The 22,143-nt window shown below is 42.4% G+C and overlaps 1 protein-coding gene across 6 annotated transcripts in view; it reads left to right on the top strand.

Moving 5' to 3' along the window:
• PRKG1 (protein kinase cGMP-dependent 1) overlaps window positions 1–22,143 on the top strand; it is a 1,423,135-nt gene that overhangs the window by 601,154 nt on the left and 799,838 nt on the right. For all 6 annotated transcript variants that reach the window (XM_075612928.1, XM_075612930.1, XM_075612925.1 and 3 more), the window contains exon 3: window positions 17,824–17,937. In XM_075612928.1, the coding sequence (XP_075469043.1) occupies window positions 17,824–17,937 (114 nt within the window). The remainder of the gene's footprint in view (window positions 1–17,823; window positions 17,938–22,143) is intronic.

Raw genomic sequence — 22,143 nt, forward strand, 5'->3', positions numbered from 1 at the left:
GGTTCCACTTTCCGGCAATTTTCGCTTTACGGCAAGTCCTCAGAACGGAATCCTCTGTATTAGTGGGGCCCTCCTGTACTCATTTACTCTACACTAGCGCAACTGGGCTAACACGGCTATTTCTATTTAATTCATGTTACACATATAATAATGTGAGGGAAGATTAACAATAGCGCTCTAACACACCCTAAATGTGACAATATACAATTCAACCACACATATGTGCATAATAAAACAATAATTGTGATAATCGTGTTTAAATAGTAATATAGTGTAAAAATAACAATTAAGTGAAAAAAATTTAAATAAAGAACTGTGAAACAAACTACAACCCTTGATAAAGACTGTTTCACTCGTCTTGCATCAGGTGATCTTCCAAAAAAATCAGGGGAGCTTGTCACGTAGTTATGAAATAAAGAAACATTACATAGTGCAATAATGTTATGAAATAATTAGTGCAATCAAAGCTCAAAAGTGACTACACACAATAAAGCAGTCAAATTCGGGCAGTCATCCAACTTAAGGGGTGGATGTTCCCTGTGTATACAGCAGCCACCAGCCCCCAACCTCCAAGGAGAAAAAGAAGAAAAGAGACCATATAGTGCAGATGGTTTTTGTATTAAAAGGGGGATTCAAAAAATGCAGGCTTACACTTCATATGATCGAGGTATGCAGTATGATATTATGGGTAGTGGGTGCTCATCTGGTCCCGATCCTTTTGAGTTCCTCGCTATCCTCTGCTCCACTCGCGTCCACGCCGGGGCTCCCGTTACGTCACTTCCGGTTCTTCGGGAACTTCCGGATCTGATGGTAAGGGTGGACCTCCGTTGTTCTTCCTCTTTGGTATGGGAACTGGGAAACTGGGGTACCCTATACATCTAGGTGCAGGTATATCCTTAAATAGATTTTCCCTGTTCTGTGTTCCTGCAATGTCCACTGCAGCTTGTCCCAGTTGCCCCACAGCTTTTTTTTAAGCTGCTTCTCCAAACAAAATCTGCTTCTGAGCTTTGATTGCACTAATTATTTCATAACATGATTGCACTATGTAATGTTTCTTTATTTCAGAACTACGAGACAAGCTCCCCTGATTTTTTGGAAGATCACATATAATAATGTGATATACCAAATATTATGTCTCTGTTTTGCCATTCTTATCTCCCATTTTTAACAGTAAAATAAAATCTACTAAATGTCGGAGGTACATTAAAGCCTGAATTATTAAGAAGTTTTCGTTACATTTGGTGCAGCTGTAGCCAGGTCACCTGTTTTCCCCTGCGACCCCCCCGGGCGCCTCCGTGGTCACGGACGCTGTCGGGTACTGCCAGCGGCAAGCGGCAGACCCGACGGCCATTCAGGAGGGTGGGGGCCGAGGAGGGAGCTCGCCGGAGTGCAGGAGATCTCCGGCGGCTCTTGCACAGGGCGCCGCCATGTTGCGCCGGTTCGCGCATGCGCAGAGAGTCCCCGGCAGCCCGAGATAGTCGCGCATGCGCAGAAGATCGCGCGAGTGTAGGAGCCAGCCAGGAGAGTCGCGCGAGAGGTAGGGAGAGATTGCGGCGGCCATTAGGAGCTAGTGCAGGCATAGGAAAGGCACGCACGCGGCCCCAATGTTATTACAGGCGCCCAGGGACTACAATTCCCATAGTGCTTAGCGAGGGAGGCACCAGGTGCCTCATAGGAGCCAATAGGGCTGCAGGACTGCCAGGAGAGCAAGTGGATACATTTGGCGGGCTTGCAGCTACGTTGTCAGTCAGAGGAAGGAGCAGTCAAGGGAAGGAGGTAGGGTACAGGAGCGAGGGACTCCCTGTACTAGGCCAGCACCCCCTTGGCCCAAGATGGCCCTGAGTCCCCCAGTATTGTGAGTGTTGCCAGGGATAGCCCTCAGGATAGGGAACCTGTCACTTACTTTAGTTAGCAACTGGGGAACAGAAGGGAAGATAGGGACAGCTGGGGGGTTTCATAGCGGTAACCAATCCGGGGAGCCATAGCCCAGGGTCCTGTTGTGAATTAGTGGCACGAGACAGCTGGGGGGTTTCATAGCGGTAACCAATCCGGGGAGCCATAGCCCAGGGCGGCGTTGCGCGTAGTACGAGGCAACTGGGGGGGGTTCATAGCGGTAACCAGTCCGGGGATCCATGGCCCAGGGCCCGTATTATGAGTAGGGTGGGTACAAGACCTACCTATATAGGATAGGCAACCCCGAAGGCCCTAGGAGAGTGACCCTTAAGCCACTTAAGGATGCTGTGCTATAGGGACGGCCTGTAGTGCAGGGTGTGTCACGTTGCTGTATCGTTAGTGAGGGACTCAGCGGGTGCTGCGGTTCCAGTGAAGGAGTTCGGACCCACGTTGGGGTCACAGAGAATATTGCCGGTTCCAGTGAAGGAGTTCGGACCCACGTTGGGGTCACAGAGAATATTGCCAGGATAGGATCAGACGGATTCATCACGCGTCTGACCCTTTGTGAAGCGTTGCTGATCCGAGCACTGGAGTGCTCGGCAGGTATCTACAGTTCTAAGTGCACCACCGGGCCCTTAGCTTAATAGTGACTGCGCAGTCACCCATTGATTCTCTGCAAGAGTGCGGGACATTGGGTGGGGTTCTTTGGACACTGGGTGGGATCACCTAGTGTTGGGGAATCGTCCTGCGAGACGTCACGGTTAGTGTCTCCTCCTGAGAGGGACACAGGTTATATTATGAATGTGATGTGTCGTATTACATGTTAGTAAAGTCCTTAGTTATTATACCCCATTGTGTATGTGATCATTGAGTTTGTCCTGCGAGGATCCACTCCCTCTCTGGTGGGAGCCATCGCAGGTGGAGGCGCTGCACCTATTGAGTAAGTGGTTACCCCTAGTATAATTGGCCCAGGTTCCCAGTGGCGGAAGCTCAGCCCTCCTGTGAGCCTACAGGTATACGCACCACACCGGTAACACTGCATGTTCTACTCACCCACACTATATATGCGATTGGGTGGGGTGGAATACCCGTTACACAGCTTAAAACATTAAATAATTATGCCAAAGTGTACATTGGACCAAACGGTACTAATTTCAGTGACTTATCCACGGTATTACCTCAGGGGGGATCGAAGCCATTTTGACCAACATCTTATACCTATCAGTATAAATAAGTTACTGTGACCTTTTGTTCATTTAAATTGTAAACATGCTGTGTGAGGCTTTCCTTTGGCTACACCATTTTGTGTGATATCATTGTATATTCAACAACCGTTTGCACAAGCAAAGACCCTCTCTCCATTACAATTACTTTTATAATAATAATAATAATAATAATTATTATTATTATTATTATTATTATTATTATTATTATGTCTCTAAGAAGGACAGGGTGGGCTAGGGGTGAAGAAGAACACACTTAATTGACAAACACTTTCATACGCCCCTTAAAATGAATTATGAAAGAAACAAAAACAGCCAAATGTTTGTTGTTAGAATGATTCGATTAGTATGAGGAAGCCAGTTAGACAGTGAAATACTTTACATCACACCTACACAACTCCAGTCCTCGAGGGCCACAAACAGGCCAGGTTTGCAGGCGATCCCTACTTCAGCACAGCTGGCTCAATTAGTGGCTCAGTCATACTGAGCCACAAATTGACCCAGCTGTGCTGAACTAGGAATATCCTGAAAACCTGGCCTGTTTTAGGCCCTCGAGGACTGGCGTTGTGCAGGCCTGCCTTACATAATGTTGATTTTCGGCTGGCGTCATGGGACTGACTGCTCCTTTATTGCACAGACTTGGGGCAGTGGAAACTTTGGATAACATACTGGAGGACACACATACAGTATGAGGATGCATACAGGAAACAAGATACACCTACTGTATGCACAAGGACATGTATTTCCCTGAATGCTGGAGATGCCTGGGATACAACACAGGTTTCTCCAATAGTTACAAATGTATTTAACTTGATTGCCTGGAGCAAGGACGGCTAACTGCAGTCCTCAAGGGCCACCAACAGGTCAAGTTTTAAGGATATCCCTGCTTCAGCATAGGTGGCTCAATCAACTGTTCAGTCATTGATTGAGCCACTAATTGAGCCACTTGTGCCGAAGCAGGGATATTCTTAAACCTGACCTGTTGGTGGCCCATGAGGACTGGAGTTGGCCGCCCTTGGCCTGGAGCCATCATGTAACATGTCTTTCTGAGGCAGCGTCGCTTCAATATTTTATTAAAGTTAAAACTATTTTAGAAACACTCAGAGATTTAGTGCGACTATTTCAAAGGAAAGGATGTTTCACGTTACGTAATTCACAGAACAGTTATTTATTTATTGACAGTTATTGGCCTGGAAATTATGCTTAAAAAAAGTTTTTTGCTGTATCCTAGATACCAACTTACATGCAAAATGTATAAACCATGAATTACCTTAAAGGAGCCAGAACACAGCAGGTCTCTTAATAATAACTTTACTATAGTTTGTGTTAAAGTAGCAATCCAAACCGTTTCAATTTTTTTAACACAGGTTTGAAGCAGGGGTCCCTGGACTGAACCCCATTAATTGCTTACTGTACCTTCACATGGGGTCCCGGTAGCCACACCGCTCTGCTGCCAGGATTCACATTATGGTGGAGTTTCAAAGCTCCCGCGCCCTTTGGGCCAATAGGAAGCTGTGACATCATCAGGTGCGGCTTCCTATTGGCCTACATGACGCGGGACCTTTAAACTTTAAAACCCAGCTAGCTCAGCCAGAGTGGCTACCAGCACCCCTCCGAAGGTAAGTATCTCTGGAAGCAGGTGGTCCCCAAAGCTGAAATTAATGGGGTTCACCTCCGGAGACCCCCTGCTTAAAACTCATCTTAAAAAAATTAAACATTTGAAATAACATGAATTACTTCTTTAAAACAATATAAGGGGTAGTTTTGTTTGCTCTAGACCGGGGGGAGGGGGGGCACACACTTTTTCCCCTCCCAGCCGACAGTTCACCTCTCGCCGTGCCCCCCCACCACTTACCTCGGCTCCGGCGTCATGACGTCACGTTGCTCATGGCGTCATTTGACTCTGCGTTGCCATGGCGACGCATCTAAGAAGCCGCCAGAGCCGAGGTAAGTGAGGTTTACAGAGGCCCTGCAGCTCCCCCGGCACTTCATTTAAATGCCTTTGGGAAGCGCACTGGGCCTCTGTACCCCGCGCCCCCCGCAGTCAGTCTCACGCACCCCATTTTGCGCACCGCTGCTCTAGACCATTTTATGCTAACTATTTATTAGGAGCACTGTGTACAGTATTTGCCATCCATATATTACCATTGCATTCCTTTTCTTTCTGTTAGCATTTTATAGGAAAACTTAATATAAATGAGTATTATTAAAGCAGCTGTTTGTCCCGGGCACACCCCTTATTTTTACATGTATAGGAAGCAGGGGGTCTTGGGAACTGAATTCTCTTTGGAAACCCTGCTTCTCGAGATACTTCTCACAGAAGGTGCCATAGAGGTTTAAATCCCCCGCGGGGAAACAGAAGACCGGGGCGGATGATGTTGCCACTTCCTATTGGCCCACATGACACAAAAGATATATACCTTCTTTCTGGAGGGATGCTTCCCTAAGTATCTCAGTAAGAAGCAGGGGGCGGTCCCCAGAGCTGAACTTAATGCTTTCTATACATGGAAAACACAAAGGGGACAAAGAAACCAGCAGAAGAAACTGTCCCATTAAGCTTCACACACGGGTGCTACCAAAAATATAGGGCAGGGGTGTAAAACTCCAGCCCTCAAGGACCACTAACAGTTCAGGTTTTCAGGATATCCCTGCTTCAGCACAGGTGGCTCATTCATTGAATGAGCCACCTGTGCTGAAGCAGCAATAAACAGAAAACTAAAAATTAAGTTTAAAAAAAGTGTACCCAATTCATGGATCCAAAAGGTCTCCCTTTGATGTAACCTGAGGAATTGGTCTCCCCCCTTGGGGCCCATCTCAACAATCTCTATCCCTATCACAGTCAAGCTACTCGGATCCATATTGTGTTTATATTTGAAGTGCCTAGAGACTCCATGTGTAAGAACCTCTTTTAATATGTTTCCCCGTGTTCTAAAAAACGCTGTTTCAGAGGACATTTTGCTCTTCCGACATATTTTAGTCCACAGCCACATGACAGAATATATACCACAAACCTACTATTACAATTAATAAAACTTTTTATTGTAAAAAACAAACAAACAGAAAACCTGACCTGTTGATGGCCCATCAGGTCTGGAGTTGGCCACCCCTGGTATAGGGGATGAGTGAGCATCACTTATGCATTGTCTTGATGTCTGAGAGTGCAGCTATTTCACTAGTAGATCCCTACAAATACTATAAGTGTCACTGTAATATAAAAATATATCCGTTTATAGTGTGACATGGCATATTATTTTTTACTGTGAGTCCTTAATCTTTTCCTCTTCAATATTATAGATAAGAACAGACCGAAGATGTGTGCACAAAAGAAACAAAGCCTTTTTCTATTCTTTAGTACAGACTCAATCCTTGTCAAGAGTCTTCACTTCCACAGACAATATAAAAGTAAAAATACTTTTCAGAAGGTACAAGGGACAGTCAAATTGCATACAATATCTATAATACGTTATAATCTAGGTCTGACATTTATCTTCTTCTGTGAGAAGACACATGATAACTACTCTAAGAAGATAAATGTCATAACACACCGAAGGCTTTATGGATTTTCAGTTTTTTTCTGTATACTGCAGGTGTGTTTATTTGACTGCTCCTAAAGTTTTCTGCAGTAAGTGCAGTACATTGCTGCATAAGGTAGCGCTGCCTCGTACTCTGGACAGGAATGTATCATTCATATTTAAATGGGTAATCACTCTCAAATTGGTTCTAACTCCCAACAGTACCATGCAGATATGCCGTTGCCAGTTTAGAGATCAGGTAGATCAAGAACACTCCTTATCCTGCCAACTCGTATAAGACAAATAATATATATATATATATATATATATATATATTTTATATAATCAAAAAATAAATAGATGATACCGTTCTGTGGCTAACGAAATGCTTTTATTTGTGCGAGCTTTCGAGATACACTGATCTCTTCTTCCAGCGATGTTACAATGGTTAATATTTTATATATATATATATATATATAACATTTAAGGCAAGTCTCAGTCTCCTTACAATCACAAATTGTAAAGTAGGCTAGCCGTAGCATGCAAATAAGCAGGGCCGCCGACAGGGGGGAGAGCCGGAACATGTGTCTTGGGACCGATGACTGCGGGGGGCCCGACAGCCGGACAAAGCAGTTGGCTGGACCCAACTGCTTTGCCCGGTTGTTGGTCCTCTCGTTGATGCCGGGCCTGGCTCTCCCCCAGCTGCGTGCCTCATCACTGACTGTCCCGCGCCGAGCCTCTGGCTGTGCTCAGCTTCCGGTGTGCACTGTCATGAGAGAGAAACCCTGCATGCGTGCCGGCATCAGAGGATCGGTGTGGGACAGTCAGTGAGGGAGGCCCGCAGCTGGGGGAGAGCTGGTCAAAGCAGTTGGGGGAGAGCCGGGGCAGCAGAGGCCTGAGACCGTCCCAAGGAAGGTTAGTCTGTATTTGGTGTTTTTTTGTTTTTTTAATGTATTTGGGAGGTTGGCGGTGATTTATATGTATATGAGATGGGGGTGTTTTTTAAAATAATTATATATTTATAGCACCTACAGTATTCCCCCACCTACTGGAGATTTGGCTACTGCATGGCTGTCCCTGATACTATGAGCTCACCTGATGGTCTTACAGAAGACCTGAGGGCTCCGCGGATGTTGTGTGGGAGCAGCAACGGGGCAGGCTTTTCCTCCTTAGGGTGCAGTGCCTCCATCCCATGAGGATCCTGGCAGGCATGATGGTCCCTATAGGCAACTCTTTCTGTTCAAAAGACTACACAGCACCCTTGGTATAACTGAGTTGTTTTTCCATACAGCATGTGGCATTCTCCACAATTCCTGGAGCAGATACCTAGGGCTTGAGGCCCCAAGCATCCTTCCTAAACTCCCTCACCCCCTGATAGGATGAGGGGAACAATCCCACTCCTCTGAGGGAGGGAAGACACACATCAACCAACCTAACCAATTTTGTGGTGTGAGCTTTTATACCCAGGGCGAGGGGCTTGTAACCCTGCCCCATAACAGGGCATTGGGGGGAGGGTGGTTTGTATGTATTGGGGGTGTTTTTTTGGTATGTATTGGAGTGGAGGGGTTTATATGTTATTTGGGGGTGAGGGGGGATTTGTATGTATTTTGCGGGTGTTTTTTTTGTATGTATGGGGGATTGTATGTATTTGGGGTGTTTTTTAAAATATGTATTTGGGGGTGTTTTTTTTTATATGAACAGTATTTGGGGGGTGGTTTTCTTTTATATGTATTCAGGGTTTTTTTTGGTATGTATTGGGGGTTTTTACTGTATGTTATTGGGGGTGGGTGTATATATGTATTTGAGGGAGTTTTTTTAATATGTATTCGGGTGTTTTTTGTATGTATTGGGTGAGGGGTTGTATGTATTTGGTTTGTTTTTTTTTTAATATGCATTTGGGGGGTGTTTTTTATATGTATTTGGGGGGTATTTTATATCTATTTGGGGGTGTTTTTTTTATATGTATTTGGGGAGTGAGGGGGGTTTGTATGTATTTGGTGGGTGTTTTTTTATATGTGTATTTGGGGGGATGTTTTTTTAAATATGTATTTGTGGTGTTTTTTAGCACTGCTTTTTGAGTTCCACTTCTTAACAGTGTTGCAACAGGTAAACCTACATGACACCTGCTAATTGTATATGAGTCCGTTCCAATTCAATGCATAGTGAATGAATCGTACAGTACGTATGGTGACATACAGTAGAAAAGACTATAGATCCAAGATGAAACTATTATAATTTGTAACATTTGTTAAGGACGGTGCATATAGGGAAAGCCAAAGGCACATATATGAACAAACAAGGTGATAACAGAATCACCCAAAAGGACCCTATTTGCTGCACTCAGTCCAATGTTGTAAAGTGTGATTACAGATAATTGTATAATTAGCTGGAAATTGGATACACAAGCCATAGTAACCGCTCCCATCGCTGTGGGAGGACGTCTTGTGTGGATAGGTCTTGGGTATCCAATTGCCAGCTAATTGTACAATTATCTGTAATCACACTTTACAACATTGGACTGAGTGCAGCAAATAAGGTCCTTTTGGGTGATTCTGTTATCACCTTGTTTGTTCATATATCTCCTTTGGAACCCCAGCGTCAAATGACGTTGCGGACGTCTGCAACGTGACAGCGCATGTCGCTGCGTTGCCATGGTAACTCGACGTCATCTCGTCTTTGACGTCGCAACGTTACTTTGCCATGGCAACGAGACGCCGTGTGATGTCACGTTGGGGTGTCCCTGCCGTCATTTAAAGCTGGGGTTCCAAAGGAGATGGAGGGGGCAGCAGCAAGGAGGCGGCCGACACATATAAGTGTCTTCCCATTAGGTCCAGTAGGCCCGAGAGCTCGGCTAATGCATATGGGGGTGGACATTTTTGCCGCGCTAGGCCTGGGCCTAATGGGAAATCCGCCACTGATTGTAAGAAATGACTGGTTAGAAAGCCAGGTAAACCTCTGAGCAGAGCGTCTCCCACAAAAGTATTAATGTCCCAAGTTTCTAAATCCTCTTCCATTGTTTGACAATTTTGAAACTAACATTTTGCCAATGATAGCCATCGTATCTATTTTTTTCAAAGTCTCCCAGCTGGAAAAATGGGGCAAACAAGCAGCAGATGTATTAAAGAAAAGGGATTCCGAGATGTTGGCCCATTGTTACTGCTGTACAATACACCTCACTGCACTGCAAGACTTCTACTGCCCACTGACCGCTGTCTCCCAGCGCCAGGAAATGTCTTATGGCAGAAGTCGTTTCAGCTGGTAATAGATTACAAATCAGATACACAAAACGATCTGGAGGGTGAATAAAGTACATGCCCTGTGCAGGGTACAGTAACGACACAGTACAGATAGAAAACACTGAAGTGTGTTCCCCAAATTCAACATGAAATTACACTTTAACTAAAAAGGAAGAATATGCCATTCTTATCCAAAAAGTTGAAGACTGCATATCCTGAAGAAAAATAGTTGCTGTGTGGTCTGTTTGTAGAGAAAATAAATATAAGGTAGTACTGTATTTAAAAGATGCACATAATAATGATAATGTCTGGGAGGTGCACCTACTGTAACGGGGCATGTATGCATGTATATCTTTATTTATATAGCGCCCACAGATATACTCCGCGCTTTACAAGAGCGACAATAGAGTACAGGGAATTATAGAACAATAAGTGCAACAAATAAGATCAGACAATAGGAAAGGAAATCCCTGCCCCGGAGAGCTAACAATCTAAATGGTATGATGGGAAACTCACAGAGACAGCCGGCGGGGGAATAAGTAGATGACCGTCATCGGTAGGTGTGACTGGGTGTGGGACAGTAGCCATGAGTCCAGGCTATTGGAGCGCTTCATTTAAGAGGTAATTTGAATGATTTTCATATTAAAGCAGCAATCCTTACCACTCACATTTTGTATTACTTTCTTTTGTAGAATCTGAACCAGGGGTCCCTTGGATCTGAATCACACTCTTTTTTTTTTTTAGCTGTGGTTCTCGATATACATTTACCATTTTATGTGCCAGTGATTGTGATACCTTTTGGGAAATCAGGATGGCTGCAATGCTAGCCTCATTCCCATGAGCCAATTGGAACCTGCAATGTCATCAGAGCTTGATATGACAACTTCCTATTGAACCGGCTCATAAAAAAGCAACATGGATCTCCGATCTAGGAATAGCGCTGTGTTCCATCCGGTTCCGATTATGCAACAAAGTTTAAAAAAAAAAAAATTCTAAAAACATTACAACTGCACATTGTATTCCAGTTTGCTCTTATTTTTATTATTATCAAAGTGATGATAGAGATGTTTATGTGGGATAACCTTGTTAGAGAATTATTAAAAAAACATGTTATGTTTTAAAGATAAAAGATAAGTAAATACATTTTTTTCAATCATTTTTTTCAATCCTATTGAAGGGTGAAGTACAATGAAAGGGCAAACTCGTTTGTGTTTATAGTCTCAATGGCCATTAAATCTTAACATTGACAATACTTCTGATAAGTGGATTTTTTTCCTTTAATGGCAGGGACTTCAAACCCACCTAGACCTTTCCCTTGAAGCCCTCAGCATTCAATGAACACAATTAGGGTCGGGTTACCGAAGCATATTTAAGATCAATGTTGCAGAAGATCATTCTTCTCCTGTTAATTAAAGACATGTTGTAATGGTTTTGTTTGTAGCACACTTGTGCTGTTGAGGACATGGTCACAGTGCATACAGTATATTAGGATAAATAAAATATGCAGAAAAAGTAAAAAGATCAGTTAAGTATTTTTTTTCAATTATTTTCTTTGTAAAAGCTTGATTTTTATTGGACGTGGCTGCCGTATGGTAAATGGATCAATAGTAATTTGCTAATATCCATTACAGCACAAGTTTCAATCTAAAGTGCACTTAAAGCTAAAGCCAACATGGCTATTTAAAACTCTGTGGCCATAATATCAGTGGGTTAAATGTACAATATCAAGGACAGTTTGAAACAAAATTGGACCACAGAGAGGAATTTTTTACCCTGTATTTCTGTGTCAATATATTAAGATGCTCCAATTTGCAGTTTGGCGATTCCCAAAAGGAGATATTTATAAAGAGTACTTTGTGATGAATTATTCATACTGTTCTTTTTGTTTGTCTTTTGTGGCTTCTATGTCATATTTATGTGACCATTTGAATCCATCCCCTGGAGCCTGTTTCAAGAAGGGCTAATATCGCAGTAATAGGAAATGGCACAATGATGCCAAAACAACAATTCAGGAGATTAGGACAATAAGGCAATTTTTAAAAGCAGAACAAAATCTACAGTATGTTTTTCTATCGTTACCTATGCAACCGCAAGTCTTATACTTAACAAGTTATGTGTTTAGTTGTAATAGGATGATCAATGTGTGTTAGTTTAATTGCTAAGATTAGAAAAACACACCGTGTATGTCAGATTGGAAGAAAGCTGACATGTTCCCGACTGTAATAATCAGCGAGAGAGAGTAGCTCAGTGGTTCTGTCATTGCTTTTGGATCATGGAATCTGGTTGAAACCACAGTGTTGGCTCATAGTGAGGTTGATCCAGTCTCTCTTTGAGGCGGGACATGTGCCTGAAAAATGTGCACTGCAGCACTAGAAGGACAATGTTATAATAACAATGTTATAATAAATATTATTAGATTAAAGGTTTTCTAGGTGGCTTTGCCTTTGCTGTACTTTCTATCCTTTCAGATATTCGGCACTGTATTATGCAAATGTTTATGTTTGTATACTACTGTAATATTAATAAGTGTTACATGGCGCTATGATAAAAATAATACTACGCAATGGTATACTTATATAAATGTAATGCATAAAATATGTGATGTGCATGCTAAACACTTTATTTTTAAGCTATGGTAAATGATGAATAAATAGGTGAGGGCTCAGTTTATTCCCATTGCACTCCTTTATACTTCATCTTCTAACTTCTTTGAAAGGTTTAAGTTGTCTCTATGCTTTCTTTATTGACATGTATTGTCTTTCCTGATGTATTTATTGCCAGGTGTCTGGTGTTGGTAAGCAGAAAAAACTGTGATATTAAGTTCAAATAGAATAGGGAGAAAGAAGGGAATTACAGTAAATAATGGCTATTCGGTAGGTCAAAGTAATTTCCCTGTTTGGAAATACAGATTGAGCCAGATTTCTGTTTTCGGTGTTGCCCAAAAGACAGTGTAAATCCCCGGCATTTATTTGCATGTGCCAAACAATTGACTTTTGCTGGCGGCTTTAGTACTCTAGTTAAGAGAAAAGTGACAGAGGTTACAGCAGTCCCCTATTAGTTGCACTCTGGCAAAATGATAGGATACCTAACTTATTTGAAGGAGACACATGGAAAGTAATGTGTTATGGTAAAGCTAAACCCTAAAAGTGTCACGTTGAAGACACAACAATTTAACTAATCCTAAATATGTGCATTCCAGAATATATCTGGTGGTGAGTCAGTAGTATCACTCAACAATAATAATTAACAAACCTATGTACAGATCTATAACGCACAGAAAGGTTAAATGCCAAAAAGATATAGGTGTCCTCAGAAGGGACCTAGGTCCCAGATGGTAAAAAAGTAATTAGAGGATACAAAATCCACTAAAAGACTAATGTCTAAAATGTAATAAATGATCAAATGAATAATGTGTAATCCAACTGAAATGACCATATATATCCACAGAGATGTCTGATAGCCAAAATTATAATAGTGACATCCACAGATAAAATCAAAAATAAAAAAACTTTAATCAACCAAATTACCGCCGAAAAACAAGTGACATAGATATAAACAATGTGTACAACATTAAAATACCCCTGTAGGGGGAGCGGGTAGGAGAAGGGTAGCAGCAATATGTATAGGGAAAAACGTAATGATAGTATATATAATCTATAGTAATATCCCTAGTGCGGCTACCAAATAGCTAAATAGCCCTGTTGGTAAGGTCAACAATTTGCACAGTATGGTAAAGGAGCATATACAAATGACTGCATGTAAACAGAGTGTAGCAGATGGTATACTGATAAGTCTGTTATGGGGGAGCATAAGTGGCCACAACCCACAGCCAGTGTCTAATGATGTGCCTAAGGAATCAGCAACATCAATGGCAAGCAAACAGATACAGACAGACAAGATGTATACAACCGTGCTCCTAGTATTCCTAGTGCTGCAACCGAGCTGTATTATTTCCCAACAGGGTCTGCTCAGCTCCACATGAACTCCCGCTCTCGGACGCCCACTAATGACGTCACGCTTTAGTACTCTGCCATAATGATTGTCGGTGCTAGTGTGCTAGTACTGTACAGTATGTCTTTAGTCTACAGTAAATGCAATGTAACCCATTAATTATTCCCATAAAAACTTCAGATGACTAAAAAAGTATTCTTAAAGTATGATTTTTATTAGAGTAAATTAGAGCCTAGTGACAAATAAGAAAGACTTTGTGAAATAATACAACCTTCCTGCAATAATACAATCTTCTTCAACTGATATCTTCTTCTGGCTGTCTCTTGTACAGTTTCACCTGATAAATAATTGTGAGATTGTTATTTATTAATAATCGAGAAGAAACAGATGCATGAATTACATTGTGCTTTTTGCATTGAATTTGTGCGCATGCGCGTCCTACCGGTATTGAACTGTATGAAACACATATGCGATTGAATTGTGCGCATGTGCAGTACAGGTATTGGCAATTGAATGTAGCGCATACACTACCTTAATTATCCATTATCGCTGGATGGGGTTCCTACACAAACAAAGTATTGATGTTGATCATCCTGCTGAATCTGCAAAAAAGGATGAAAACAAGGATTAAACAATGACAAAAAGTTAAATGAGTTCTTCGTCTGTCTGTCTCTTGTACTGTTTCACCTATAAAATAATTGTGAGATTGTTATTTATTAATAATGAAAAAGAAATAAGAGGCATGCATTACACTGTGCTCCTGTGTGTTTGCACACGTATGGTCTATGTAAACTGTAAGGAACACATATGCATTTCTTTGAATTTGTGCGCAGGTCGGTTGTAGCACGGGGGGCTCATAGCCACAATTTCATCATCGCTGTCTGGGTTGTTGTTTGTCCTTCCTCTGGTTATTGCATGGGACGAGTTGTTTCCTCCAGATGTGAGCTGCTGTGTACCTATAATCAAATAGAGACCCACCATGTTACACGCCATTTGGTCCATCCTCTCCATAGGAAGGTCAATTTTTCCCTGCATTGCGTCCCGGCTCTGCTTCAGATGCGGGAGCAGGGCCCGATCAATGGCAGGTCTGGCCACAGGTGTTCATACGTCTTGTACAGCGGCATCATAATTGTACATTACAAAGTACTCCCGTGGGAACACCCGGCACGGGAATGTGGGAATGCACGGTGGAGCGGCCTAGTTGTATGGCCGCCATGTTAATAAAAAAGGGTTTCTAGACATTTCTAGTGACATTGTTACATTGTATAGAAACACGATGAAGTTTTTGGCTGGTCCAAAGATATTCAGCATTTACAGTACCGGCAGCTTTTATTTGACGTAATGCCGGCGGCACGCCGGGATCTACTCCGGCTGCCGCCAGTCAAGACCGCGCGACGCCGCGTTTCCTCCACGCACCCCCCTCCACTTCGCGCATTTTACCCCCCCTTCCCGACCCCGAACCCGGCTCCTGCTCTGCCCCTCTGCTTCCCCGCACCTCAGCTTACCTTACTTTAAACTCCAGGGGTGTCGGGGAAGCCGGGCGCGCACGTGACTGTGACGTCACAGTGCGCCGCAACACGCCGCGTCTCCACGCTTCCCGCACGCATCCTGCCGTGCGGGAAGTTGTTCAAATAAAAGCTGCCGCTACTGTAGCACAAGGTTGAACTCAATGTATACATCTGTTAAATATTTTGCTGCAAGCTACCATCATTGGTACTAACCCATTTTAAAATATATTGCATACGTTCTCCTCACTTTATAAAAACATTGTTTTCACTTGAAAGCCCATGAAGTTTTTAATAATTGTTTTAAAAAACAGTGACAACATTGACACTCAGTAAATCAGTCTTCTTCTTTCTTATATATGTACTGAGCAAAGTTTATCGCTCCCGCTAACGTGTTATTGTGGAATATTCTACTTTATAATGGCATTAAATTCTATGGAAAATCTCTGACATTCTCTGTTATAAGCGGAAGCAATTAAGTCTTGTACAGCTGTAATATGTAATCACTTTTTAGCAGACAAGAAAATAAAGGTACTGTAGGAGAAGGAGCGGCTCAGTGAGTAAAGACTCTAATTCTATAAACAAGGACGCTGAGTGTGAATCAGGGGACTCTAGTTCAATTCCTGGTATCAGCTTTTTGTCAAGACCTTGGGCAAGTCACCTTAGTCTTCTTGTGCCCCAAGCGGCCAAAAATAGATTGTAAGATCATCTGGGCAGGGACTGTGCCTATAAACATTCCTATGTGCTGTGTACTGAGCGCTATTGTGTAATTGTGACGCGCTTTGAGTCCCATTGGGGGAAATAGTGCTATATGGAAGACCTGCAGATCCACGCATGGGTGTTTGTACAATTACCAATTACTGTAGCTGCATTGGCGATGCTAAATTGTGGATTTTAATGATGAAGCAAAGGAAAATGCCAGGAGCACTGCCATCGTCAATGTAACACATTGAAATATGTTTATTTATTGGTGTATCAACAGCAATTTGGGACTATGAATGAAGCCGCCTCATTTGATAGGTTAGCACCAGCACAGAGTTGCTGGTTTTATTGATGCATAGCAAGTGGACAATCACTGAACACATATTACAGGCATACCCCGCATTAACGTACGCAATGGGACCGGAGCATGTATGTAAAGCGAAAATGTACTTAAAGTGAAGCACTACCTTTTTTCCACTTATCGATGCATGTACTGTACGGCAATCATCATATACGTGCAGAACTGGTGTAAATTACGCATGTGTAACAGGCTCTATAGTGTCCCCGCTTGCGCACAGCTTCGGTACAGGTAGGGAGCCGGTATTGCTGTTCAGGACGTGCTGACAGGCGCATGCGTGAGCTGCCGTTTGCCTATTGAGCGAGATGTACTTACTCGCGAGTGTACTTAAAGTGAGTGTACTTAAACCGGGGTATGCCTGTACAAATGTCAGTGTCAGTGTCCCTACTGTATTAGACCTTTGGCTGACTGCTGCCCATATCTTGTTAAATATGTGTGCTGATTGCTCAATTATTGTCATTATTGTTCGATTAATATCTTGTCCTTGTAGGGTAAATATTTGAGGACATTTGCATTTTTTTAATAGTATTCTTACAAAATATTTTTTTACCTAAGCACAGTGTTTTAAATGTCTTTGTTATGCGAAGGTTATGGATCTAGTTAAAATATCAAACACGGTTGTAAACCCATAATTCTGACTCCTACCCTTTCATCTATTTGGTTTGTCATTAAACTAAACATCCTTTCAGTATCTTGTTTAAGAATTCTTGAGAGGACATATGCATAGTTCCTATGTATTAAGGCCAAAGAAATGCAATTCTGGAGCATCATAATTCCGGGGCAGAAAAAATCCCAACCATAATAATGGGATTTTTCTGTTAATATATTGGGTTCCGTTTTCTTTGCAAACTGTTTAAGAAGTAACGGAGCTTGATCCAACATTAACTGCTATGCGAATCAATGGTAGTTACTGTAATTCCAGATCAAGCTCAGATGCCCCTTATCGTAGCTTAGTGACTAATAGAGCACTTAATACACAACACTGAAAAGGAAACGGGGGTCTCTGGCGCTGACCTGCGGTTATTTCAGCTTCTGGTTCCCAAGATACTTAACTGTTAATTTGCCACTGGTACTGTCTTCTCCAGGGGGACACAGTATGGATGTTTAAATGTCCTTCATCACTCGGGCCACTTGATACTCATGTTGGCATGGCAGTTGTTGCGGCTTTCTATTGACCAACATGAGTACCAAGTACAAGTATCAGCGGCAACTTCTCCGATACGTATCTCGGGAATCAGAAGCTAAAACAAATGCGGTTCGGCTCCGGTGACACCCTGCTTGCTGTACATAAAAAAAATAATGGTGCAACCAGAGGGGAATTGCTCCTTTAAGAGTTCAACATCGATCAAAGAATTGAAAGCACGATTATGCTAACATGATGAAATAGCCAACATATTTTTGTTATGTACTAATTGTAACTGGTATATATTTTTTCTCTTGCAGATGGCAAGGTTGAAGTAACAAAAGAAAGTGTAAAGCTATGCACCATGGGACCAGGGAAGGTATTTGGAGAGCTTGCTATACTTTACAACTGCACCCGCACAGCAACCGTCAAAAGTAAGGCTTGGACCATTTCACTTATTTGCACAGCGTGGTATGTTTAGATGTTGTAAATATTTAATGTACTCTAATTATGGTCTAGCAATATATGTTTAAAAAAATTTTGTTTCATGAACTATAGTTATTGGTTTAGTTGGAACTTTAAGGTTTGTTAACAAAGGCAAGTTGTTAAATGAAAGTAGTTAGGTGCAGTATTCATGAAGTGTGCTAGACATAAGTAAACTATTTTGTACAAAGTTGGATAGTAAAAAAATATTAACATGAAATGAAAAACAAACGGTTGAAATGGAAATTATACAACTAAAGTTGCCAGTTGTTCGAATTCCTGGGAAATGTTGCAACTCAACCTGTCAGCTCAGCAAAATGTCATAGTGTGAGAATAACTTGCGATGTTTATGTTCTTAACTGAGTTTAGTGTAGGACTAGTATGGACTGGAGAAGCTCAGAAGAAAATGTGAAAAGAAAGAACAGAGAAGACAGGTCACTAGTGAACTGTATGAGATGGGACACATTAGTGATGGCAAGAAAAATGCAAACTAGCCTCCACTATTCTAAACTTAGCCCCCGTCAGACACTGTCACTCAGTGGATGTCCTCAATCCTGAGTGTCCCTACAATTTGTCTTGGGCAGTGGTAACCCTATTAACTGCCTCATATTTCACCAGTTTCTGGACTTTAGTTTTTTTTCTTCTAATTTCTGCGCAATACTGTAGAAGTAAATGGCAATGTTTCACCTGCCGCTTATGTACACACACACACACATGATACTGTACATGCACACATTCATATTAAACCAATTCAAGACAATGTGCATTAATATCGATTTAACCACTGTCTACACTAGTATCTATATCTCTGCACTGCCGTAACTGGTATTCTATCTAGGGTGTCTCATTATTTAAGACATTTACAGTATCTTACAGGATTTACAGATCAATACCTTCATAATAAATTGCTTCATTTCAATTACGGGGTAGTTGAGGGTTCCATAGAAAACAAATTATGAGGGTGATAAAGTTCAGGAGATAAAAAAGCACTTTGTGTGAGATTGCATATTAACAAGTGATTCTAGTGATCGCTAAACATGCATCAGATGATTATAATACTAGTTACAATATTTTACCATAACCGAGACATTATTATAGATGTGCTATACCACTTTCAAATGTATAATTACAAGTAAGCAATTATGTTCCTAGTAATGCCCTTTATATTTATTTAGCCAAATTCTTTAATTGTTTACATGTATCTTCAAAGCTCACTAATGCATTTCTAAGTGCTGTTTTCAGTCAGAAAGGGCGTTGTGTTAATTATAAAGGCTCTTATTGCTTATGCTATGCAAAAAGAAGTGTTCCCCCTAATAACGCATATCCACAGAGGTTTCCATTATAGTTAATGCAAGGATTTAACCTGACTTTAGTTAGGTCAGGCCTGCACAACATACGGCCCGCCCGGACTCACTGTGCGGCCCGCGGGGTCCGGCGGCTGGTGCCGCGGCGGGGTCCGGCGGCTGGTGCCGCGGCGGGGTCCGGCGGCTGGTGCCGCGGCGGGGTCCGGCGGCTGGTGCCGCGGCGGGGTCCGGCGGCTGGTGCCGCGGCGGGGTCCGGCGGCTGGTGCCGCGGTGGGGTCCGGCGGCTGGTGCGGCGACCTCCGTCTTCTCCCCTGAAAATTCTACTGTTTCCTGAAAAACAGGCTGCCCGACGTGGGACGCTAAGTGACGTTGTGACATCACGCGGCACCATTTTGTGTGGCGCCGTGATGTCGCGGTGTCCCGTTGCCATGGCAATGTAGCGTCTTTTGATGCCGCATGGCCATTTTTTTCAGGACCTGCAGGGGAAACAGCAGAATTTCAGGGGTGAAGACGGAGATCGCCGCTCCCCGCCACACCACACCACCGGACCCCGCCACCGGTAAGAGTTGTGAGGGGGGGGGGGGGGGTAGTGGTAATTTTAATTAAAGTGCGGCCCGAATCTGCTTTCCTTGGAGCAGTTTGGCCTGTTTCACTTTATAAGTTGTGCAGGCCTGAGTTAGGTCATAGCTAAAGGTGGCGTTACTCCCATCCAGGGCCTAAAATATGGATTTTGGAGGGAGAGATTTTGTAAAGTCACAAGTCACACACATACTTCCCCAAACACACCTTAATACAACACCATGAGACGTAACCAAGGAGAAAACTGAGCACACCTGAGATACCTAGGACTTCTCTTTTCCTCTCTCTCTCAAAACCCATATTTCAGGGTCTGAATGGGAGATACACCTCCTATATCCTACTGTAGTGCTGACGAGTATTCTAAAACAATTCTGGGGCAATCACCAATAAGACCCAGGTACATGCTGGGTACATGCTGGTTACATGCTGCAACATTTCAGTGACATTTCTGCAGACAGACTAATGGCCCATCGGATTAACAGCGGGGGTCCCTGGCAGTCCCTTTCAAACTGAATGGGACTGCCAGAGACCCCTGCTGTGTTAATCCGATGGGCCATTAGTCTCTGCAGAAATGTCACTGAAATGTTGCAGCATGTACCCAGCATGTACCCAGCATGTACCCAGCATGTACCCAGCATGTACCTGGATCTTGTTGGTGATAGCCCCAGATTTTCCAAGGCAAGTTTAAGGCAAGTTTTAGATTTCTCGTCGGCGCACCTGTATCTCTAAATACAGTGTTTGTGAATATGCATCTATACACAGTGAGAATTACAATCTCTAGGAGAAAACAAGAACATTTCACTAGTAAAAAGTATGTGATAAATAATGGGGATAAACCCGAGATCCACAACCCAAATAAAAATACTGTGACAAGACAATAAATATATAAACAGTGATCATATATTTATAATAGAAAATAATATTTCATATTGTATTATCCACCAGTGTAGTGTTAAAAAGAAAATGAAAATATGAAGACACTGTGAAATCATAAAATATAGTAAAAGTGATTTCTATATAATATCCACCAATCTAGTCCTAGAATCAAAGAGTGAAAATTGAAATAATATGAGGAATTGTCAAAATCACTAGTGTTGGAACATACTTTGCTGCTCAAACCCGAAGAGGAACTGTTTCCAAAGTTCTTCCCAATGTGGAATCTCTTCGAAATAAGGGGAGCGCAATGTCACACCAGCAGAACAAGAAGGGAAGGGCACAATATAGCGTAATACTTATCAATGGGATTGAAGATGCAGGAACCAAGTCAGGTCATATCTACTCACATTTCCCCCAAAGCAAAGGCAGCATATCCCACCGACCAGACCATTCAAACTGCTATTGCCACAGATTGGGAAATGGTAAAGTGGGGGGATGCCATGACAACATGACACGGCGACGTTGATGGAGGAGAACTGCTCTTTTACAGAGGCCCGCTCTCTCCAGCAGCAATCAGGTCCATTGCTGTGGGGAAGAGCGCAGGGCCTCTGAAACCGCATGGGAGGGTTCTTCGGGCTGGGGCCCCGGGACATGGCCTGGCATCCCAGCCCAGGCGGTAGTTATGCCACTGCACATATATGTCTAAAATGTTTAAGATAAGAAGGTAGAGAAACGTTTGCAATCACAGAGACATCACAGAGGTTCTCTGCTTATATAACATAGGTGGAGTTCCCAGCACTCTAATAACAATACAATGGCAATGGTGTTTGTAAAAAACGTAGAATTTTTATAGTTGAAATTGCGTAGAACAAACATACAGTGTGTGTGTGTGTATATATATATATATATATATATATATATATATATATAGAGAGAGAGAGAGAGAGAGAGAGAGAGAGATAGAGATATATCTGAGATCAGACTCCAAAAGACTATTAATGGTCCCAAGGCTCAACAAAGTATCCGGCCGTTCCTCCTTCTCCTTCCGTGCACCCCAAAACTGGAACAACCTACCAGAGACTCTCATATCCACCACCAGCTTAAATTGTGTAAATCTAAGGCTGTCTCACACTTTAACATGGTCTGTAACTGTTTCATACGCTCATAATATATATTTTCTTTAACTGTGCACACAATGTCTTGTATATAATGTATACCCTGTTCATTTATGTAACTGTACTTGTAACCATGTATTATTTGTTTTACTCTGTGCCCAGGACATACTTGAAAACGAGAGGTAACTCTCAATGTATTACTTCCTGGTAAAATATTTTATAAATAAATATAGAGATATATAGAGATAGATAGAGATAGATAGAGATAGATAGAGATAGATAG

The sequence above is a fragment of the Ascaphus truei genome, chromosome 8, assembly GCF_040206685.1.
Source record: "Ascaphus truei isolate aAscTru1 chromosome 8, aAscTru1.hap1, whole genome shotgun sequence".
Taxonomy (NCBI): Eukaryota; Metazoa; Chordata; class Amphibia; order Anura; family Ascaphidae; genus Ascaphus; species Ascaphus truei.